Below are 23,715 nucleotides of genomic sequence, written 5' to 3'. Positions count from 1 at the left end.
CAAACTGGTTCCCGACCGACCGGTAGCTGTCTGGAGTTGCCAGCTTCCAGATTGCAATAGCCACTCGCTTTTCCACCGTCAGGGCAGCTCTCAATCTTGTGTCCTTGCGCCGCAGAGTGGGGGCGAGCTCAGCACACAGTCCCATGAAAGTGGCTTTTCTCATACGAAAGTTCTGCAGCCACTGCTCGTCATCCCAGACTTCCATGACGATGTGATCCCACCACTCAGTGCTTGTTTCCCGAGCCCAAAAGCGGCGTTCAACGGTGCTGAGCATTTCCGTAAATGCCGCAAGCACTTTAGTGTCACACGCGGCAGGCAAATCCATATTGATATCATCGTCGGAATCCTCACTGTCACTTTGGAGCTGAAGGAATAGCTGGACTGCCAAACGTGTTGTGCTGGTGACACTCATCAGCAGAGTCCTCAGCAGATCGGGCTCCATTTGCCACAGAAATCGCGATTCACACAGAGAGTAACAGAAAGACACTCACAATGGCGCCAAACGCTGCTGGAAAGAGTGAATGCTGGGATGTGAAGCGATGCACCACGGGGCGCTGGCAAACAGGAAGCGGAATGACCCGCACACTTCCTTCCCCTTCCCACAATACTCAGCGCCAAAACGGTGCCAAAACGGGACGAGGTGCTCTGTGGGATAGCTGCCCACAATGCACCTCTCAATACAGCGCTGGAAAGTGCTGCAAGTGTGGCCACACTGCAGCGCTGGTAGCTGTCAGTGTGGCCACACTCCAGCGCTGGCCCTTCCACAGCTGCATGACCAGCGCTGTAACTCCCAGCGCTGCAACTTGTAAGTGTAGCCAAGCCCTAGAAAGCAATGATGTCAGCAACTTAGCCCTCCTTGAGTATCTTGCCCATTACTTTCCCAATGTAATATACCTAACCCCTCTTCCCTGAACTGTTCTTATCACACTGCTCCCCACTTTGAATTCCTCCACTGAATCTCCACATGTTAGCAGAACTTTATATAAAAGATATATTAGTTACTATAAAGAACATTGTCTGCTGGTACAGATGAATATGTAGCATTGTTCATAACTTGTAGGTGCTATTGTGTTATGAACTGCAGCTTATCTGCCACATGAAGCTTTTGTCACTTCCTTCAGGGCCTTGCATGATACCTTTGCCCTGCCCTACTTGTCTGATCTCATTTTTTGCGTTGCTCCCTGCCCTCTTCATTTCACCAGTGTTGCTAGCCTTGATACCTTGCTTTCCTATAACAGTCTCTGTATATTCTTCCATCCTACTCCCTACCTGTGGAATGCCCTTTCTGTGTTTATACTGATCTAATATTTAAATCTAATCCCAAGACTTACTTCTGTTAGGTATATCTCCATATATTTATCTCATAGAGCTGGAAGGGACCCTGAAAGGTCATCGAGTCCAGCCCCCTGGCTTCACTAGCAGAACCAAGTACTGATTTTGCCCCAGATCCCTAAGTGGCCCCTTCAAGGATTGAACTTACAACCCTGTGTTTAGTAGGCTAATGCTCAAACCACTGAGCTATCCCTTCCCCTCTGTTGTGAAGTCTATAGGAAATTAACTGGTTGGTAAGAAAGCAATAGATGGTAGCTGATACAATGTAAAAAAATAAGTTATGAGAAATACCAACCTAAGTGCCAGGCACCACCTTGATGTATAAATCGTGTTCATATATCATATTCCTTTCTTCCACCTTTGATCCATTTTTTGCCTTTTAGATTATAAATTTTTAGAGGTAGGGGCTATATCATCATCTGTGGTTAGAAATCTTCTACCATATTATGGATGCTACTGCACTCTAATAATTTTATAGCTAGAATGAGACTATATTGTTCTCCCATGTTGTTTTTTGTCTTCTTTCATATTTCCAGCAAATAGACTGAGTAACAAACAGTACACAAAATGGATAAACTTGTAGCAGTGGCCATTTCAGCAACAACTGAAGGGGGAGGATGCAACAAGAAGAGGTTCTCTCTTCTCCTATCTCTTGTCATGGTCACCATTGCCCACCTCTGTTAGGTGGAGTGCATTCAGCTAATTTCCTTCTCCCACAACCACTCTCCTCATCCTGTTTGGTCTTCAAAGACTTCTTTAAGGTGTACTGTATGTTAGGAGCAGTACAGTAATTAGATGATGTAATCCTGGTGGGGAAAAAAGATATAGAATATTATTTATAAACAGAAATAGAATCTATACTACAATTTCAAACTAAGGGAGAAAATTACATTTAGAGGCATCTTTATAAAGGGTTATTTATTGTATTGTTTAAATTTTAAGATTTTGGAATTTTTTTCCAAGACAAATACTGTTATGATATTTCCGTTTCTGAAGTATGTAGATAAAGCTTATTCCTGTAGCTCTCTCCCTTTATTTTAAAATTCTGTATGCAGAAAGTGTGAATACCTTATATAAGATCAAAAATATTTCCAGATTGCCCACAAAATTACAACATCAGTACTTTATTTGGGTTCTAACCCTGTCAATGGAATTCTTAAAGTAAACTTTGAGTTGGCTCTAGATTGGGAGTGATTGATGGTCAGTGGTTCAGAGACCAAAAGTAAAATTTTACTATAAAAGTAAACAAATCCCCGTTTTTTCAGAACAATCTGGACCCACACAGAATTTAAGAGGGAGAAAAATGTTATGCTATGGAAGAATTTTTGTTTTCTTGATTGGCTGTTTCAATAACTTTCCTTGCCAAAGTTTGCCTTGTTGAGGATGTTAACTTTCTTTTATGATTCTGATGAAGCAGTGGAACTTTTGAAGTAGATAAGAGAAGGAAAAATGAACCTTTTGCTGAAAAGTAGGATGAATTCGCTGAGGATTAGTAACCTGAATCTATTTCATGAGACTTTGAATGAAGTAGTATTTACTTAATTTGTTTACTGGTTTGATACTGTAATTTGGAAAGAAGCATATACTGGAAGCAAATGAAAATATACAACTTAATTTTATAGGATTCCTTGTTGAATAAGCTAGTCTAATTTAATTGGAAGTTTGATCTATGAAGCAGTTTTAACTTTAGTTTTCTACTTATCCTCTATATTGAAATTTGGTGATTTGTAAAGTAATATATTTTTATTTACTTACTACCTTATCAATGGGCCTACTTTTGTCAGCTTTTCTACTGAATAATCTGACAAGTATAAAAACGTTGTTGTTTTAGTTAACAAAACTCCACAGTCTGAAGAGGAGTATGTTAGTATTTATTTAATATCTTGTTTAAGAGGCAAAATTTTAATTTCTAGGATTTTTCTATTGAATGACCATTTAACTGTATTTAGCTGTAATTTGAATGATAATAAGTGCAGTTTGGCGTAGTTCTTTATGTATTAGGGTTAATCTGAGGTGTGATTATTGCTAGTTGAAAATTCTTTTATATTGTTGTGTATTGATCTTTCTAATAAACACTCTTTACTCAAGTGATGATGTAAGGGCTTGGCAGTAATTTTGGATTGTACACTGTTGCATTGACTATGCAGTATGCTTATCAGTTTGTTCAATTTACAAGGCATTCCTTTTTGCAACATAGACTTCAAACTCAGTTTAATAAAATTTATATTTCTTCCGTTTCAGACTCCAGGCAGAGTTGGGTCACAGAGCTCAGATTCGGATTCCTCTGCAGCCCCAGGAAATGCAGTGGATGTGAACAATGAAAGCACTTCAGAGGTACGGTAGGATAACAATATATGGGACTAGGCATCTTGGCATCTGATTCACCTCTCTTTTGAGAGGGACTTTGATTAGACATAATCTGTGTAAATGGACAAATGCGTGGAAATGTGTTGTACCAGAAAATTAACAAATGTTTCATAGCATGCATGAATTAGTGAGTTGAATTTGTGAAGTTTTCTAGCTTAAAATGAGCAGACGTATTCTCAATAGGCTTTATAGTGAAATGTCAGCACATATATGGTTAAATGTGAACAAGAAATATATAAAATATATTGCTAATATGAAATAATTTCATCTCAGAACTTTGAGTAAAGTGACATGATCCTGTGAATTTGGGTGAGGCATCAGTGATTCTACATTTGATATAAAAAAGAACCTGCATATTGGTGTAATATGCTTCAGATACATCAAGAATTGCTAAAGTATTGTGTGGTGTCTGCATTTTTATGCAGTCAGGTTGCTCTGAGAACTGATGAAGAACTCAGGCATAGGGCTCATTCATCACTTGCTTTTTCAAGCTACTCTCTAGTTGTCTTAAGAAATGCCTAAATAAGTTGACTAATGCAGTAACTAGTGGCAGACTGGATTGTTCCTGTAATACAGTATGTTTGAAATTCCCTGTGGGCATGTAGTTAAATACAGTGGTGAATTTAATCACTACAATAAAGTATGGTTCCTTTGTGTTGAAGAGTCTAAGTTAATGATAGGTGAATCTCAGAAAGTTCAGATATTTACAGTATCTAACCTAAAAATCTGTTGTGGTCTCCTACCCAACTGGCTTAAAATGGTCCCTTCCTGTAATCCTTCTTTCCATGTATATTGTGATCTGCTGCCCATACCCATCATAGCCAGACCCATTGTACGACACCTGCCTCTCATTATAATCCCGTCTGATCATCTAGTATTATATGGAATTGAGGGTCCCAATGGATCATTCATTCTGTTCCAGGCAGGCAGGTTTATCTTTCTAAATCTCCCAACCCAGAGCATTGTAAGATCTGAATGGAGATAATAACCTGGGCCCAACAGAAGATCTGGGGATCTATGTAGGCTATGTCTACACTACAGAATTAAATAAACGCAAGTTATGCCGATGATCATAAACTGCTATAATTACAGCACTTGTGCATGTTCACACAACTTGTGTCAGCAGAGTGTGTCCTCAGTTGGTGCTCTAGCATAGAGAAAGAGAGCAGTGCACTGTGGGTAGCTATCCCATGTCATACAAGGGACATGACACTGAGGAGCACTCCCTTAATGGAAGCTCTCATAGTTGTGTATAAGTCCAGATGTCCTTAGGGAACCTATCCGAAGGGGTAGTGTGAAAGGGTTACTGCGAGATGCAAAGAATGTGTGTGGGGAGTGTGGGACGGTCATGGCACGCAGTTCTGTATAGGCTGCAGGGGAAGGTGAGCACACGTGTTCTGACTGCAACATCTCTGTTCCTCCATCAGTTTTATCAGTTGCTCCTGGCCCACTAAAATACATTCCTAGCCATGCTTCCTCTCCAGGCTATCTGTTTCCAATTTCTCATCAATTGTCTTTCTTCGTGCCCTGTGCTGTCTGACGAGCACACCTCCCTAACCATGTCCTCTTTACTCCTCCTGTGTTGCCTCCTTATCTGGTGGAGGCGCTGTGTTGGTGTGTAAGGGGTTCCCCTGAAGGGCACGTCTGCAGAAGCACAAGAAGTAATAAACAGAGGCAGCAATAAACAGAGGCACTCACAGCATTGAATCATTACACCTCTTTCTCTCTCACTCTCCCTTGGCAAGCATACAGCTCATCGAGTGCCCTAAACATGGTGAGTTTCTCCCAGCGTGGGGGGAAGGTCCAAGATGGGACAAAGAGTCTATGTGGCTTTTTAAGAGGATCACTGCAAGCGACTAGGGACACTATTATAAATTCTGCCACCATTTTCCACAGGTGGGGGAAATTGAAGCCGATATCTCACTCCTGAGGGTATACAAGGATGCAAGGGTGCATCTCTGGCATTCTTGCGGCTTCAGACCAGGTCCCTATGCTGCTTGTCTGTGTGTCGGTTTGGTCCCTGCACAAGTGATTGCCGATTGGTGTGACAGAGTTTCCTACAGCAGGGGAAGAAACAAAGCATTTCTGCCAAGGAACCTTCGGCAGAGGATAGGCAGGTACCTCCAGGAAAATTTCCTAGAGATCTCTCTGGAGGATTCCTATGAAATCTCAGTGTGAATTAATGAACTTTTCTGCAGGGCCTGCACTGCTTAGCTGTAGGGGAATGGGAAGCAGACGTAAATACTGCTAGTCTTGTACATTTCTGTCCCTTTACCCACTTCTAGCACACTAAACGAAAGAAAGGACAGCACTATCTCATGTAACTGAGTAGTATCAAATCAAAATGAGCACTTACCAGAGCTCCCCTCCTGTGTATCATGCACGCCAGAGCCGGAGTGCTGGGACTGGCTTGAATCCTCTGGACTCGAGAAGAGATCCTGGCTTGCTTCGCCTACAGGACCACCCTGTCACCAGTGCCACCTCATGCTCCAACTCCATTTCCTCATCCACCACTTTGTCTTCGGGGTTCAGTCCGCTGTCTCCAATTCCCGCTGAAGAATCCACGGGGCTCTTGTTGGTGGAGGTGGGGTTGCCACTGAGGATGGCGTCCAGCTCCGTGTAGAAGTGGCAGATCTTTGTCGCAGCTCCAGAGCAATGGTTTGCTGGTACGCCTGCCTCAGTTCCTTGATCTTCGCATGGCACTGATGCATGTCCTGTTCGTGGCCCTTCTCTGACATGCCAAGAAAAATATGATTGTAGGTATCGAAGTTCCTACGGCTGGAGCGGAGTTGGGAGTGCACAGCCCCCTTTTCCCACTGACCCAGCAGGTCTAACAACTCTGGAGTACTCCAAGCGGGAGCATGTTTGCTGCAGGGAGCTGCCATGGTCAGCTGGGAAGATACAATGTGAACGGTCCATACCGAGCAAACAGGAAGTGGAATTTCAAAAAATCACAGTCCTTTAAAGGAGAGTGGCAGATGCCTGTGTACCTGGCTGCGAGGCAGCGGAGTTTGAACTGCTGACCACAGCAGCCAGCTGGGCATTGTGGGACACCTCCTGGAGGCCATTTACAGCAACATAATTAAACACAGTGTCTACAGTGACAGTGCATTGATCTAAGTTTGTCGCAAAAAGCTCTACGCCTCTCATTGAGGTGGTTTTATTTTGTCGGAGTAACAGGAAAGTTAAATCAGCAGGAGGAGCATTGTTGTGTGTACACCTCCACTGTTTTGTTGATGAAAGCTGACTGTTTTTCGACAAAACTCTGTAGTGTAGACAAGGCCTTAGATCCTATGAGCCTTCAGTAGATATCAGGATTAGGTTGAAGGGGGCTGGAAGAGGAGGAAGGGTTAATTGAATTGAATGGATCCAAGTCTTGGAGTTTCTTTTTTGGGTTAGGACTAGGGCTGAGGTCATGAAGCTGTTTTCAGATCAGTATGTCTGAATATCTTATGCCTAAGGTCAGTCTGATATAAATATGTAGAATTTTTACAATTGTGTAAGAAACAAACACCCTTGTAAATCCTCTCTGTTCTTTTCTTCATGTGCTAGGTACACTGTGTGGTGAAAACCCTAAACAGAGAAAATCAGATCAGTGTATCAAGTATGTAATTAACTTATCCAGAAATACCTATCCATCTTTGTAACCTCCCCATGTGTTAAATGATAATGCCAGATGTATTGTAGCCCAGCGCACTCTTTCTGCTGTGCAGAATTATTTGTGCATTTACATGGCCCTGGTTTAAAACTAGTAAGACATTTGATTCTGTGTGCATCTATCCAAATGCCTATGTATACATTGGTGACTTTATCTTGCCATTTGGTGTTGAGTATGTGGTGTAAACAGCATAGGTGGAAACTATTTAACCTTTTCTCCTGATGAGCATCAGTTATCCATGTTCTACCAAATGTGACAGCCCTGCTCAAGCAAAGATGTCTGCGCTGGCTGGGCCATCTGAGTAGTTTGGAAAATGGACGCATACCCAAGGACATGCTATATGGGGAGCTATCAGACGGAACAAGAACAACAGGATGTCTCAAGCTTCGCTATAAATACACATGCAAGCGAAATATGAAGGAATTTGGAATTGATCCTGACTGATGGAAAACCTTGGCAAGTGAGCGTAACATGTGACGCCAACGTCTCTATCAAGGCATCAAAGTCCATGACAGGAGCTGGCTCCTTCAGCTTGAAGAGAAAAGAGCCCATAGGAAGCAAGCAGTTCCCAACCAAGAAACATACATTTGAAACAGCTGCCAAAGGTCATGCAAATCTCGGATTGGACTATTCAGTCACATGAGACATTGCAAACCATCTACATCATATCTCTACATCATATCTCTTGCAGATGAAAGGATGCCAACTATGTGTGCATGCATTTCCCATTTTACGCAAACAAGTGGCATGCACAGTTTTGAAAATTGAGCTCCAGAAGTTAGCTTTCTGTTTTTTAACAGTTTCTGTAATAAAGCTTATTTTAACTGGAAAGCAAAATAAACCAAAAAAGTAGGTTTAACTAATGCAATTTGAATCTTGGATCTTTACTCTTATTTTCCTCTTTCATCAGTGAGAGAGACACATTATTTAAGGCATTGCACTCTTTTGGATTGACTTGTTAGCACATACTTCAGACAAGAGGCTAGAGGAAAGGTACTTCTGATGTTGCAAGATTTTCTTATAGCTGTATGGATTTAACTTTGTAAGTTAGGTGGTTGAACATGATAGTGCAGTCAACAGGTGATCCTTTAAACTGAGGTAAATGACCATTCTGGGTGACAAATGTGTTGTAAATGTTGCTAATTGGTTAAAGCTGTTCTGAATTAAAAAGAAAGGTTACTAGAGTGTTTTTGTTTTGTGTTTAACAATTTATGTAAAGCGCACTCTTACCTTGGTGACAGTTTCTTCAGAATTTAAATTTTACTTCCACGTGCATATTATTGCCTCACATATTCTGAATCCATAAAAATAGTGCTTTTGCTAACAGTACTAAGATAAATTTAAAAAGCCTTTAAAAAACTGCTTACCATTTAAGAAATAACTTAGGAGAAAAATAGTTGGATTTACTTTGTATAGCTCCACATCAACAGATTTCTTTTTAAAGGGACACTGTTTTCAATTTTTTCCCCCTAAAACTGTTTTTACCTTCTGTTTTTCACAAGGAGCAGTTAACATTACTGTAACTGAAGGAAATGAGAAGGAAAAAAAATATAGTACAATCATTTGTCAGAAAAACTTTGACTGACCCCCCCCCATGAAATGTTGACTTGAGTCCTCTTGTTCATGTACTATGGTATTCTGGCTCTTTCACACTCTCTTCCAGTTTATTTTTATAAAAGATCTGAAAGCAATGTTACAAAATGTCCTGTCAGACCTTTGTACAGAACTTTGACCTAGGCTATGTCTACACTAGAGAGCTTACAGTGGTGCAGTTGTACCGATGCAGCAGCACCACTGTAATATCTCTCGTGTAGCTACTCATTGCTGATGGGAGAGAGCTCTCCTGTCGACATAATTAAACCACCCCCAACAAGTGGTGGTAGTTATGTTGGCAGGAGAAGCTCTCCTGCTGACATAGCGCTGTTCACACTGGCACTTATGTTGGTGTTACTTATGTTGCTCAGGGGTATGTTTTTTTCCTCACACCCCTGGGTGACATAAGTTATACTTACGTAAGTGGTAGTGTAGACACTACCTAATATTTTACAGTGGTTATGTCATGATACATTATGCATAATATGCCCCTTTGTAGTGTGGAGCAGTACCAAAGGCCTAGTAAAACTGATGAAAACAATTAACAAAATGAATGTACTGCCTACTGTCAAAGCTCAGTGTCTCAGATATGTTTTGTTTTTAATTCACTTAACAACATTCTATTTGTCTTCTCTGTGTTTAGGACTCATGATCAGAAAAATTTCATTTTAAGAAACTTACTGAAAAGTAACAAGCACGAGCTTTGTTTCTTGCATATAGGCAATAGCATGCTTTTTAAGAATTTTAATACATATTTGACACGTAAGGTGCGCTTTCTGTTTATATTCTTACTTTTTAAAAATGTACATACCTAAAAGTTACTGTTTCACAGGGCTTCATCTGTCCACTATGTATGAAAATGTGTGTAAGTGCCACTGGTCTGTCTGAACATTACCAGAATGAACACATTGGGACAGAGACAAGAAGACAGGAGCATCATGACCTGCCCGCTGTTACTGTGGGTCTTGTTTATTTTGTTTGAGTAGCTTGGTAATGGGTTGCTTAAAATAAATGTCTTTCCTTTCTGGTTGCTTGGGTACCAGCCTCTTTCACTTTGTTTCTTGTGATTCCCTGCTGTAAGGAAATATGGTTTGATCTTTTTATGCATATTTACAATAAGGTATCTCATCAGATGCTTTCTTTTATCTTTCTGGTTTGCAGCCATCTCTCGTGGAATTTCTGTAATATCAGAAATTTGCATTCACTTTTTTAAAACAGTTTTTGCATGATTGTTCTCTGAATTAATATATGTTACTTCTGCATTAGTTAATGTACTTTACTTCTGCGTTAGTCACAATAATGAACCTAAGTATAAGATTTGGGAAATCATTTATACTGTTAAATGTTTTAGAATTTCTGTTTAGCTATCTACTTTACTCTTAAGACAGACTTTTAATGGGAGTCTGGTTTTGAGGTACAGTTATAATTTAGTTAGGAGGAGATATTTTAATAATATTTGGGATGGGGGAATAGGAACTTTTAAAAAACATTCAGAATTTTCCCTTTAAAGAATTTCACTAAGGAGTTTCAAGTACACTGACAAAATCACAATACAAAACTTCTTATAAAACAATTCTGAGATTTAGAACACAATCATTATTTTATATCTCTCTGAGCAAATGTAAAAGCTTTTTGTTTAAGTAGCTCTTGTGTTTAGAAGTATATTTAATAATCCTTCAGTGTGGTGTTACTTTTATGTTGGTCAGTCTTTTGGTAAATCAAGTCATTTTTCCTCAATACTCATGGACATCAGATACTGAAATGATCAGTTAGTTGCAGGTGCAACTGTAACGATCAGTTGCAATTAGTCATGTGTCTAAATTATCAGAAAGGTACAACCCCTTCTCTTCTCTCCCCTCCAGGGGGAAAAGCACCCAAGCTATGCAGGTTCTGCCCTTTCTGGAAAATGGTGAATGTTTAAAAAAAGAAAAATCACTTCCATTCAGGAAAAAAACAACTGCTGAGGAAGAATGGGAATGGGACTAGGTGATTTTTGGCCATCTGACGGCCATATGGTTTGATACACAGGTGGACTTATTTACATCATGGGGCAACAAGAAAATTATAGCATTTGGCCCCAGATATTGGCACTAGTGGACATTGAGGGTGAACTACTACTTTTTCCTGGGATTAGACTAGCTAATGTGTTTTTCTCCAATTCCATTATGTTCTAGGAAGATCATGGTGGCCAAGTGAGCCTTGTTTCATGGAGCAGGACCGCTGCAAACAAGGGAACCGCCTTAGCTGTTCTTGTCACCATTTCAGGATGCTCTTACCAGGGCTGCCTGGGGAAGATGGAACAGATGTGTGTATTCACTAGCAAATAACAGCCAGGCTTTGTGAGGCTATCCGATTGGACTTTCTGAGCTTTAAGAAAGTCTAAGCTAGGTTGGCTTTGGGGGATGGGCAGCTTGCCACTTATTAAATGATGCTGGAGTTCAGGGGAGGATCCTTTTGCCTCCCTTCTTCCAGCATCACTTTTGCCTGTGTGTGAAGAGGTCGATTGTTTCAGTGGTATGAAGTATATGAAGTGGTATTTTTTTTTGCATTTTCATTTCTCCACTGGGAAGTTGATACTATCATTGAAATGTTGTAATTTAAGTCAGACTAGATGACCATAATGGTCCCTTCTGACCTTAAAGTCTATGAGTCTAAGAGATGCTTAGTTTTGTAGTTCTCAAACTATGGATTTGTATCTCCAGAGATAACGTTTTGTTAACAGCAAAAACTTTTTAAAATAATATATAGAGGTGAGAAATAACAGACCTCAACCCTTTTGTCCCTCTGCAAATTTGTGTACCTCCATCTGAAAGTGCAAAGTTTCAAAAAGTTCAATTAAAATAAGATTGTTGGGGGTGAAACTGTTTGAGCAGCATATTCCAGAAGTCTTGAGGTCTTTCTGAGTGTAGCCTTCATTGATTTGAGATCTACCATACCATTCTCTCACTAGAAGGGAAAACCTATAATGGCAGCAGGCTGTAAAAGAGAGCCAGTTTGGGTCTCATCTATCTCCTCTATCTCTGAGTTGTGAAGAATATGTATTAAGGTTTTAACAAGAACGCACTTTTATGTAGAAATACATGATTAAATTGAGTCTTCCTGACTAGTCTTTAAATCATGATTTAAATCAATTTGATTTAAATCAAATCCACTGTGGGCCAAGCCTGTGTTAAGCTGGCATCTAGGGTCTGAGCCCTATTGATTGCCTGTGTACGTGCGGCCACAGCTTGACTCAGATCCTGTAAGTCCTCTGACTGTATCCCACAGGTCCTGGTGGCACAGGAGCAGTGTTGCAGGCAGTCAGCGCAGCATATTGGAAGCACCACTATTGTCTGGCTGAGCGTGCTTCCCCTTCCTCCTCCCACAGCAGTGGCTCTGGCTTCTTCTCGCTGCTGCATGGAGTTTACCTGGAGCAGGGAGCAAAGCTGGTTCCTGGCTGCCAGGATGTTGAGGGTCATCCCTCCCCTGGCAGGGCTGCTCCCCCTCCCTGCAGGGCAGCTGCTTGGTCCCTGCTCTGCTCTCTGGCCCTTGCTTCCAGGTCCCCAGCCCTCCCTGGGGCTGCTTGTACAGAGGAGGTAGGGCAGTGTGCACTCTGATGGCAGCGAGTGGGAGACAGTCCCAAAACTTCCATGCAGCCTGCTGGGTATCCCTTCTCCCTGCACCCCAACCTTTGCAGATGCACTTCATCGCTCAGAAACCTACATTTATGTCAAACTTCAAAACAGACAGAAATAAATACAAAACACTTTCATTGAGCATCCCATTTTAAAAATTAAGTATTGAAAAGTTTCATTTTGGTGGTTTGACAGCCCTATTTACCTTCGTAACTGGTGCACACAGACATTTTACATAAGAACATAAGAATGGCAGTACTGGGTCAGACCAAAGGTCCATCCAGCCCAGTATCCTGTCTACCGACAGTGGCCAATGCCAGGTGCCCCAGAGGAAGTGAACCTAACAGGTAATGATCAGGTGATCTCTCTCTTGCCATCCATCTCCACCCTCTGACAAACAGAGGCTAGGGACACCATTCCTTACCCATCCTGGCTAATAGCCATTAATGGACTTAACCTCCATGAATTTATCCAGTTCTCTTTTAAACCCTGTTATAGTCCTAGCCTTCACAACCTCCTCAGGCAAGGAGTTCCACAGGTTGACTGTGCACTGTGTGAAGAAGAACTTCCTTTTATTTGTTTTAAACCTGCTGCCCATTAATTTAATTTGGTGGCCCCTAGTTCTTATATTAAGGGAACAAGTAAAAAAGTTTTCCTTATTCACTTTCTCCACACCACTCATGATTTATATACCTCTATCATATCCCCCCTTAGTCTCCTCTTTTCCAACCTGGAAAGTCCTAGCCTCTTTAATCTCTCCTCATATGGGACCCATTCCAAACCCCTAATCATTTTAGTTGCCCTTCTCTGAACCTTTTCTGGCTCCTGTGACTCAGCCTAGAGCTGGAGAGCTCAATATTCAGATTAGATTATAGTTCAGTATAAAGCCTTCTCAAACTGCAGTCATTCTATTGAGACAGCCGTCAAAGGAGCTAATTATGCACTTCATGCACTTGTGCTCCTTAGGGTCACAAGTCCCATCACTAGCACCACCACAGTTAGGAAACAGGGTGGGCAGTAGAGTTTTCCCACAGTGCATCATGTTCCTAGGGCTAGAGTGTCGACATTTGGGGAGGGGTGTGCTAGGATCTCTGATATATGGTTACTTTGACTCGGGTCTGTGCACTGCAGTGTGGGTGCCAGAGCCCTAGGTTTGAACAGGGTCCAGAAAATTTTCCACCTTGGCTTAAAATGCAATGTAGATGCTCAAGCTCAGGGTTTTCTGACACGGGTCAGCAGACCCACTAACCCTACGCTTACATTGCCATGTAGGCATAGCTTCTATTACATAAACATCATATTCTAGATATAAGTGTCTCAGACCCTTATCTTTCTTGCCCCTACTTACAGCTTTAAATTGGCAAAAAATATTTCTTGATATATTTTTTAAAAATAGCTCCCATGCTGACATTTTGTTCAGTAAGTCGATTAAAGGTTGAGTTTTAACAGTTGAACTAAAACCCCTTTATGAAAAGGGTTTGTTAGAAAAGCTCTCTGAAAAGGAAACCAGATTTTCAGATGGCGTAAATTGGCATAGTTCTCATGAAGTCTTCAGCCTCTGCAAGTTACTAATCAAAGTGTCAGTTTGGGAGCTGCTGCTGCTAAGGCTGCTGCTTTTTTTAAAATAGTATTTGCTGATTTAAAGCCTTATGGGGCAGGCTGTTAATCAAATGTTAATTTTGACTTCAATGGTGCTATCCCACTTTGAAATCTTGCCCTGGGTCTATATATCTGAGAAGTATCAGAGGGGTAGCCATGTTAGTCTGGATCTGTAAAAGCAGCAAAGAATCCTGTGGCACCTTATAGACTAACAGACGTTTTGGAGCATGAGCTTTCTGGGTGAATACCCACTTCGTCAGATGCATGTAGTGGAAATTTCCAGGGGCAGGTATATATATGCAAGCAAGAAGCAAGCTAGAGATAACTAGGTTAGTTCAATCAGGGAGGATGAGGCCCTGTTCTAGCAGTTGAGGTGTGAAAACCAAGGGAGGAGAAACTGGTTTTGTAGTTGGCAAGCCATTCGCAGTCTTTGTTTAATCCTGAGCTGATGGTGTCAAATTTTCAGATGAACTGAAGCTCAGCAGTTTCTCTCTGAAGTCTGGTCCTGAAATTTCCACTACATGCATCCGACGAAGTGGGTATTCACCCACAAAAGCTCATGCTCCAAAACGTCTGTTAGTCTATAAGGTGCCACAGGATTCTTTGCTATATCTGAGAAGTAACTTTTGGTTATGAATATGTTTGTTTTAGCTTTTGTATCATGCACTATAAGACATGTATATAATTAAACTGCATTTATATTGTGGTCAGCACTTAAATACCTCTCATCTAACTAGGTGATATATATTTCTGTGAGGGAAGGCATTGAGCAGTTCTGCAGGACGTGTAGTTGATCCACTTGCTGTGATAATTGACTGACTTACAACCCATCTCAGTTGGATTAATAATTGATTTCTGTATACATGCAGCACCAAGTGGAAGTCATTTTTATCTTTTTTGTGACCTATTTTGAAGGTACTGTTCTAAAGGAGGCCGACAATTGTCATGGATGCCCACATATGCAAGTGGAGGATTGAACTGCACAATGGGAGGTGCAAAGCTAAATCCTCCTTATGTCTTCCATCTAAATTTTACCCCACCCCCAAAATGTGATGGTGTTACAGTACGTTTGCTTGCTGTCTTTGCTGAGTGAAAAAAGAATAAAAGCTTTGATTCTGATAGCGACATCAAGTGTGTTGTCAGTGTCACAGTGAGAGCTTCCCAGAATTCCTCATTCTTCCACTCTGCAATGAAAAGTACATTCTATAATCTACTAATTATAATGCATTAGATGAATAAAAGTATTGTTAGTAAGGTAGATAGAGAATGTATCAACTTTAGATGCACCTTTCATGGCAGCTTGAAGATTAGATATATACAACTTGTATATATAAGTGCTTGCTCACTAAAAAAAAATCCGAAGTGAACTGCTGAATGTACTAGAGCCATGAAGATGAATGTTGGGAATTTGGAATAGTTTAGAATAAATGTAAGGTAAGCAGTATAATTGCTCAAATAAAAGTATATCCTACTTAGCCCCCCACCCCCAAAAAAACAAACAATAAAAACCTGCACCAAATGTAAAGTAAAGGCTATATTTAGTTGCATATCAACATGTTTTAATGGTTACCATCAAATGAGAACCAACTTTTCTTTGGGAAAATAATTACAAACAATGATTAAAACTGATTTTTAAAATCAAGTTTTCCTGGCTAGTTGGGTGTAAATCAGGGATCGGCAACCCTTGGCACGCGGCCCATCAGGGAAATCCACTGGCGGGCTGGGACGATTTGTTTACCTGCAGCGTCCGCAGGTTTGGCTGATTCCCGCAGCCCCCATTGGCCTGGAACGACGAACCACGGCCAGTGGGAGCTGTGATCGGCCGAACCTGCAGATGCTATAGGTAAACAAACCATCCCGGCTCGCCAGCGGATTTCCCTGGCAGGCTGCATGCCAAAGGTTGCTGATGCCTGGTGTAAATGTTTGCTTTCGGGAGAATAATCACAAAAGGGGAAAGTTGTTCATCTGAAGTCGCATTTAGCACAACTTCTGAATCCACAATCTGGTGTGCTGGTTTTAGGAACTTAATATGATAGTAAAAGTAAGGTATTTGTTTATTTGGCATTTAATAATTTTTTTTAAAAGTTCCCACCTAATCTTTTATAAATACCCTAATTCACTAAGTAAATAAATAGACTAGTCAATTCTGTCAGATTAAATCAGATTTAAGTGTTTGATTTTACAAGTCAGAAATAATCATGAAACAGCTGTGTTGTTACAGGGTAAATGTCATCTTAAACAGCATATACATACTGTATACACTACTTAGGTGATTATATTTGAAGTTACCAGGTAAAGCTGAGAATATTTAGTACACAATATTCAGTTTAGCTCATAAACTAAGTACTAAAGGCAAAGCTAATTATGTAATCTTATCATTATATGGTATGTAATTGCTGATTTTGCTGCAGAAGAGTACAAATTATACACAGAATAATAAAGCTTTCAAGGGAAATTATAATTTCATAGTGAAGTTTGCTATCTTAATGTTACAGAAATACAAAGTGAGCTCATGACAATGCAAGGCACTGAAGGGTAACATGATTTTTAAATATAGCCTATGTGAACAGAGAACAAAAAAGACAGAAGGCTTTAATCTCACTTAGAGCAATGCAAACAGGCCTTTGTCTGACATTGTAAAAGGACTTCAAAATGGGTATAAATTACACTTATTTCCACTTTAGGGTCTCTTCTTGCTGCTAGAGTAGTGTAAAGGTACTTTAGTGTAAATGAGAATCAGGCCCAGAGTGAAAATATAAAAAGGATAAAGAGCCAGAACAGAGTCCAACCCTTTCCAAACACACAGAGGGGTTGTTTACACTGTTATTTTTTACAGTGAGTTATTTGGTTGTCAGTTAAATTGAGGTATTTTGGGTGCCTGAAATGCCCTGCTGCTGTAGTTCTCAGCCTGGGACACTCACAGCCAGTTTACAAGCATACAGGACACACCTTGAATGTCTGTGTGCTAGACAGCTCTGGTTACAATCAGCAAGGTGACCCCAACACACTCGAGTCCCGAATCTCCCCAAAACAGTGTGCCCTGAAATGTTCAGTCCTCACCTGGACCATTCAGAGAAATAAGGTTGTTGCTCCTTCATAGAGACAAAAGTGCATTACATCTTATTAACTGGGGTAGATACCCCCTTCCCTTCAAACACAGCACTGAGTTGGTATATAGTAAAAATGAAACAAATTTATTAACCATATGACATAGGTGAAGTGGTGCCAAGTAAAAGAAATAAAAGTAGAGATTACAAGCAAATAAAAGTGAAAACATGCATCTAAAGGGCTAAAACTTGGTCTACCAAGGTACAGACTTTATTGAAGATGGTTTCTTTCACCAATCTTCCTTCTTCCCAGCCATGGCTTATTTTCCCTCAGTCAGGCTCTTCCACAGAAGTACAAGCTGCTGCCTTCCCTTGTTTTCCTGTGGAAAGGTCTTTGCCTAAGTAGGTTTCTCACTTGAATTCAGGCCTGGAGACTTCATCCCTCCTTGGTTGAAGGACCGATCTTTCTCAGCTTACACGAGTTCTGGTCCCATGTGTTCATCTAGTGATGGATGCCAAAATGGCATCTGGGCTTGTTTATATCGTCCTAAATTCAATAACCTGTTTTTGGGAGGCAGGATGACCTCCTGCTGTTCTTCCCTTGTTCCCACCCTCCTGCTGATTTTTATGTAAATAGAGCTTCCATTGATTTTCATCACATCTTGCTTCTTGGATACAAGTAGATAGCTGTGATGTTTCTCTTTGGGAGAGAGCTTTTTCCTCTTTGTTTTGGTCACAGACTGTAAAGCATAATATAAATATCCATAATTCCTTATGTAGTGTTAATACATACAGTTCACAATGATATTGATCACCAGTGTGTTATAGGCTTCCATAAAACACCTCACTTGATAAAATGCATGTACAGCAATATTGTATACCCTCAATTGATTAAATTACTTATCACCTGAGGTTCAGACCCTGGTCTTTATAGCCCAGATAAAGTTTCTCTTCCCTGCTGGAAGCCATTTCCTCCCCTGCATGTCTTTGTTTACCTAGTATGTAAATAAGACCTTCATTGTGTCTGCCTGATGACGGGACTGGTCAGAGAAGCAAATATACATTCCTTTGTCTAGGGCAGACCTAATTACCAATTTCCCCAACATGTCTGGTTTAAATACTTTATAGTCATCATTCCAGCATATATCCATAACTCTTAATACATGGCATGCACATGCATCACGCAAGAATATTAATGATCAGAGAATTATTGGTTTTCCAATATCACGTTTTTAGATACAGACAATAACTACAGTGAGTTGGGGTACACAGAGTTGGTCAGGCCAGCTGAAAATCGTTACCTGATACCAGTGAGCTCCTTGCCTTCTGGCACTCTGATGCTCTTAGCATCAGACCTCCCCATCCTACAGAGCTGCAGGAAGGTTAATCACTGCCTGACCCAGAGGCAGCAGGTCAGACCCTTCCTTTCTGGACTGGGCATCTGCCATCATATTTTCTTTCCCCTTTAAATAGGGGCTTTGGCATCTTTGTCTCTTTAGTCTACAGAACATAATATCCACTGTGGATTATGCATGCATACCATGTGTTACGGAGCTGGAGAATTTGAAAGTAATGTCCATTGGTCCATGCATCTGTCCTGGTTCACCTTGTGCCTCCAACTGGGATGATAAAAGGAAGGGCGGACTGACTGCCTCCAGTTCCTTCTCACTGCTGTTTGCTCTGGGTCGGAACCATTAGTGTCCTCAGCTTTGGCTTCATGCTACAAAACAATTGCCATCTCAACAGCTTCATTTGCAATTCAGATTTCTCATGGTAATGTTGGCATCAATAATTCCATCACCCTGTGGTTCATGGCTCTCAAAAGGAAGGACGCTTACTTTCACATAGATAGTATCAGAAGGGTAGCCATGTTAGCCTGTATCCACAAAAACAATGAAGAGTCTGGTGGCACATAGATATTCACCCCAGATACAGACACTTTCTTGGATTTAAGCTAGGCTCCAACCATTTTCAGTATAGAGTACTGCCCTTCGACGCAGCAGCCCCCCCCGGAATCTTTACCAATGTATTTTCAGTCATAGTGGCTCATGTCAGACTTCACGGCTATCTTGTCTTTCCATACCTTGTCAATTGGCTCCTTGCCGCCAATCTCACCAGGAAGCCTATGCATCAACCTCTATGATGCTCCACCTCCTTTCTTCACTGGGAATGAGCATAAACCACAGAAAAATCTGGTCCCTCCCCGATCTCTAGACTTTATCAGGGCAGTCTTGAACTCTGTCACCCCAAAGGCGTACCTGCCCATAGACAGATCCCAGACCATCAGCAGCGATTTCCTAGGTCTCATCGCAAGCAACCCTCAGGTACTGGTCAAAACACATCTTTCCCTACTTGGCCACATGGCTTTGTGCACTTACATCACCCCATTCGCAAGACTCCACTGTCAGTGCCTGCAGGCTTGGCTACAGTCCTGATACTCCTTAAGCCGCCATTCCATGAACCTTGTGGTGACAGTCCCTACCAATCTACTGTCATCCCTCCTATGGAGGACAAATCCCCATTATGTAAATGCAGGGGTCCCTTTGCTCCTCTCCTCTCCTTTCCTGAGAGAACCATAATTATGGATGCATCCCTGCTAGTTTGGGGAGCCTATATGAACAGCCACACAGCTCGAGGGGCTAGTGCAGTGGTTCTCAAACTTTTGTACTGGTGACCCCTTTCACATAGCAAGCCTTTGAGTGTGACACCCCCTTATATATTAAAAACCACATTTTTATATATTTAACACAATTATAAATACTGGAGGAAAAGCAGGGTTTAGGATGGTGGCTGACAGCTCGCGACCCCCCATGTAATAACTTCGCAACCCCATGAGGGGTCCCGACCCCCAGTTTGAGAACCCCTGGGCTAGTGTATCTTGAAAATCCAGATGCACATCAATATCCTAGAACTATGAGCAGTATGGAGGGTGTGAGAATACTTTCTCCCATTCATCCACTCTCACCATGTCCTTATAATGTCAGACAACTCTATGCCTGTCTTCTACCTCAATAAGCAAGGGGGAGCGGGATTGGCCTCCCTGTGTGCAGAAACAATCAACCACTGGAATTGATGCATCAACAGTCACATCACACTGTCACCCGCTTACCTTCCACGAGAGCTGAATGTGCACTCCGACTTCCTCAGTAGACACTTTACACTCTACCAGGAATGGGAACTTCACAACATTTTCACTCTATGGCAGTGGTGGGCAACCTGGTGGTTGCATGTGGGCCACACGTGGCCTGATGGTACTCCACTGGCGGGCCGCCCGACCATTTGTTTACATTTGCACAGCTGCCCGCAGCTCCTAGTGGCTGTGGTTCGCGGTTCCCAGCCAGTGGGAGCTGTGGGCGGCTGTGCAAATGTAAACAAATGATCTGGCGGCCCGCCAGCGGGTTACCTTGATGGGCCACAGGTTGACACCACTGCTCTGTCAAACCAGAGTCACTTCTCAAACAAATAGCAGATATACCACAAATTGCTCCAGAGGGGCCCTAGGTCATTGCTCCCCAGGTGATGCTTTGCTACTTTCCTGGTCAGACCAGTTCAATTATGCCTTCCCTCCATCATCACTCCTGCCACGAGTTCTACACAAGATCCAACAGGACAGAGCCAAGGTCATCTTGATTGCCCCCTTCTGACCTAGACAGTTCTGCTTCCCCAACCTCTGGTGCATGTCATCTTGCCCACCGATTATCCTCCCAACATACCCTGAGCTCCTGACCCAGTGCAACGGCAAGATCAGACACCACAATCCATGATTGCTCCACCTTATATTTGGATGGGCATCATCTCTAGAATGTTCATGCTCCTCAGCTGTATGAGAGATCCTCTCTAATAGCAGAAAGGACTCCGTGAAGAAATGTTACCTAGCAAAATGCGCTCTTGAGGGAATTCTGCACCAAAAAATTTAAAATTCTGCAAATTGTATTTGTCAGTAAATAAATGTGGCTCCAGCATGGCAGTGGGGAGCGCAGGCAACAGGCTGCATTGAGGTGGGAGATCACCCTGAAGCCTCCACCTCCCCTGGTACAGCGACTTGGCAGTGAGGCTGTACCTGACCCTGACACAGTGCAAGGGCCAGGCCTGCCCCAGAAACACCTCTGGACCCTCCCCTCTGTGTCAGGTGCACCAGGTGTGGGTGGGCAGGCTCAGCCCAGTAGGACCCAAGTGTGGAGGGGCTTAGTGTGTGGGAGATCCAGGTGTGGGGTGAGAGTTTTCTGTGTGGGGAAATCTGGGTGTGGGTGGCTCAGTGGGAGATCTGGATGCACAGAGGCTCATTGGGGGGTTCCGGGTGCACCGGCAATGGGACTCTGCAGGGGATCCAGGTGAAGGTGGTTGGGGCTCAGCAGGGGGGATCTGGGTGTCGGCAGATGGGGCTTGGTGGGGGATTCAGTGGGGGTGTCCCAGTACTGGGGGAGTGGGGCTTGATGGGATGGGAGCCCAGGTGCAGCTGTTTGGGGATCGGTGGGGCTGTGGGTGGGTCTTGTTGGAGGGCTTCAGGTGTAGGGGGGTAGGGCTTGTCAGGGTGAGAGTTCGATGGACCTGCTTAACTGGGGAGCCTCGGCTGCTGCTGATGGGATGCCGCATGCTGAACTCCCACTTCCCCACCACACACACGATTCCCCATCCCCTCTTTTTCCTCCATCCTCCTCCCCTCACTCCAACATTCCCCTCCCCCTGCCCTATTCCACCCTCCTTCTTTACCCACTGCCTCTTCCCCCCACACCCTCATCTCACTTTCCCTCATTTTGCCACCCACCCGTATCCAGCTCCACTGCGGGCACTCACTGTTGCACAGAAAAAAGGAAGGCTCCCAGCACACAGTAGGGGAGAATGACTGGCACTAGGACCCAGGAGGGGGTGTTCAGCTGAAGAGTCAGCAGAGCCCAGACAGCCTTCTTCAGCTGAGCAGCTCCCCACTTGCAGAAGTGAGTTGAGGGGGACATAACCCCATGTGCTCCCCCGATGCCTCAGCTCTGTTTGGAGTGGGGAAATCCCTCCCAAAAAACTGCACCCATGGTCGTCCCCGCATGGCTTCCCTTTGCTTCCCTGCCGTTTTCTGCAGGGAAGCGTAGGAATTCTGCGGGGAGAGGGGGATTTTTCTGCAGGTGTGTAGTCATGCAGAATCCCCCCAGGAGTATAAATGGAAACGCTTCTCATCTTGGATGCAACAAAGTGGCATCCTACCAGAGACTATAGCTATTGTGCTCATCTGTATCCTATCTTTAAAGACATAGGATCTATCCATCAACTCCTTACGAATACACTTAGTCGCGATCAATGCATACTATCCCAACTACTCAGGTCGACTTGATTTCCTCACATTCTCTAACCAATAGATTATAGAAAGGCTTAATAAGGACTTTCCTGCTTACTTAGAAGGTTCCACCCCTATGGAACCTCAATCTCTTTCTCTCAGTGCTAAGAAGGCCCCCCTTTGAGCCTTTAGCTACTTATTCCATGTCCCTACTGTCCATGAAAGGAGTGGTGTAACGGTCGGCACCTGCCTCTTGTGAGTGCTCCCTTTGGCCAATTCAGTGTCTGCAATCTCTCAGTTTGGAATGGGGAGGCACCAACCTCTTGCAAGCGCCCCCCTTCTGGTTGAGAGTGAGCCTGCCGTTTCTTAGTTCTTGATGATGGGGTGGCACCCATCGCTTGCATGTGCCGCCTGTCCCCCACTGATGGTTTCTTCAGTGTCACACACACCGTCTGAGGGTGGAACAAACAAACAAAACCCCTTCTGGGGTATACAGCTTTACCTTCCTGCCAAGACTTCCTCCCTGGAGACACTGTTCTCCTGTAACAGTCCAACAGGGGCCCATTGTGGTACCCTCAGTTGGTATGTCCTTTTTGGCAGCTCTCCCTCGGCTCTAATCAGAGCAACAGGGCCCATCACAGTTCCCTCACTTGGTCTGGCTAGGCTCTGGGCTCAGTTCTTGCTCGGTTCTGCAGCTAGCCAGGAGCTCCTTCACTGTCCCATTCTTCTGCAGCCTTCCCTGGGCTCAGTCTTGCTCCTGCACTGAGCTGTCCGTGGTCCTGCTGTTCTCCCAGCAAGTCAGGAACCCGGTTTCCCCTCTTCTAGCTCCAGGCAGCAACACACTGCTTTGCCTCTGCTGCTGCTTTTTACATGGTCCATCTCACTCCTGATTGGCCACTCCAGCAGCCCCTCTGATTGGCTGCTTCCCCTGCAGCCACTCAAGGCCGCCTGGTGGACTTCTCCTTTGCTCTTTTCTGGAGTAGGGTGAGGTGGGGGCCTCCAGACCTATTCCCCCCCGTCACAGTTGGCGAACCGGGAGCCATGATAGCAGACCCTCCATACACTGTGTTCTATAAAGATAAAGTTTCTTTGAACCTACATCCCAAGTATATCCCTAAGGTATCTGTTGAATTTCACCTTAACCAATCCCTTGACTTACCCATGTTCTTCCCGAAACTGCACGCTTCTACTGAAGAACAAAGACTTCACTCCCTTGACGTTTGACAAGCCTTCTCCTTTTAC

The 23,715-nt window shown here is 43.1% G+C and overlaps 1 protein-coding gene across 3 annotated transcripts in view; it reads left to right on the top strand.

The window, feature by feature from the left end:
- Positions 1–23,715, top strand: part of EEA1 (early endosome antigen 1) — a 129,815-nt gene that overhangs the window by 13,848 nt on the left and 92,252 nt on the right. For 2 of the 3 annotated variants that reach the window (XM_044980571.1, XM_044980579.1), the window contains exon 2: positions 3,574–3,666. In XM_044980571.1, the coding sequence (XP_044836506.1) occupies positions 3,574–3,666 (93 nt within the window). Of the gene's footprint in view, positions 1–3,573; positions 3,667–9,782; positions 9,909–23,715 lie in introns of all 3 variants that reach the window. The other variant, XM_044980564.1, reaches the window with a different exon arrangement.

Source organism: Mauremys mutica, chromosome 1 (genome assembly GCF_020497125.1).
Source record: "Mauremys mutica isolate MM-2020 ecotype Southern chromosome 1, ASM2049712v1, whole genome shotgun sequence".
Lineage (NCBI taxonomy): Eukaryota > Metazoa > Chordata > Testudines > Geoemydidae > Mauremys > Mauremys mutica.
Note: the sequence above shows the minus strand (reverse complement) of the source record. Positions and strands in the feature narration are given on the sequence as shown.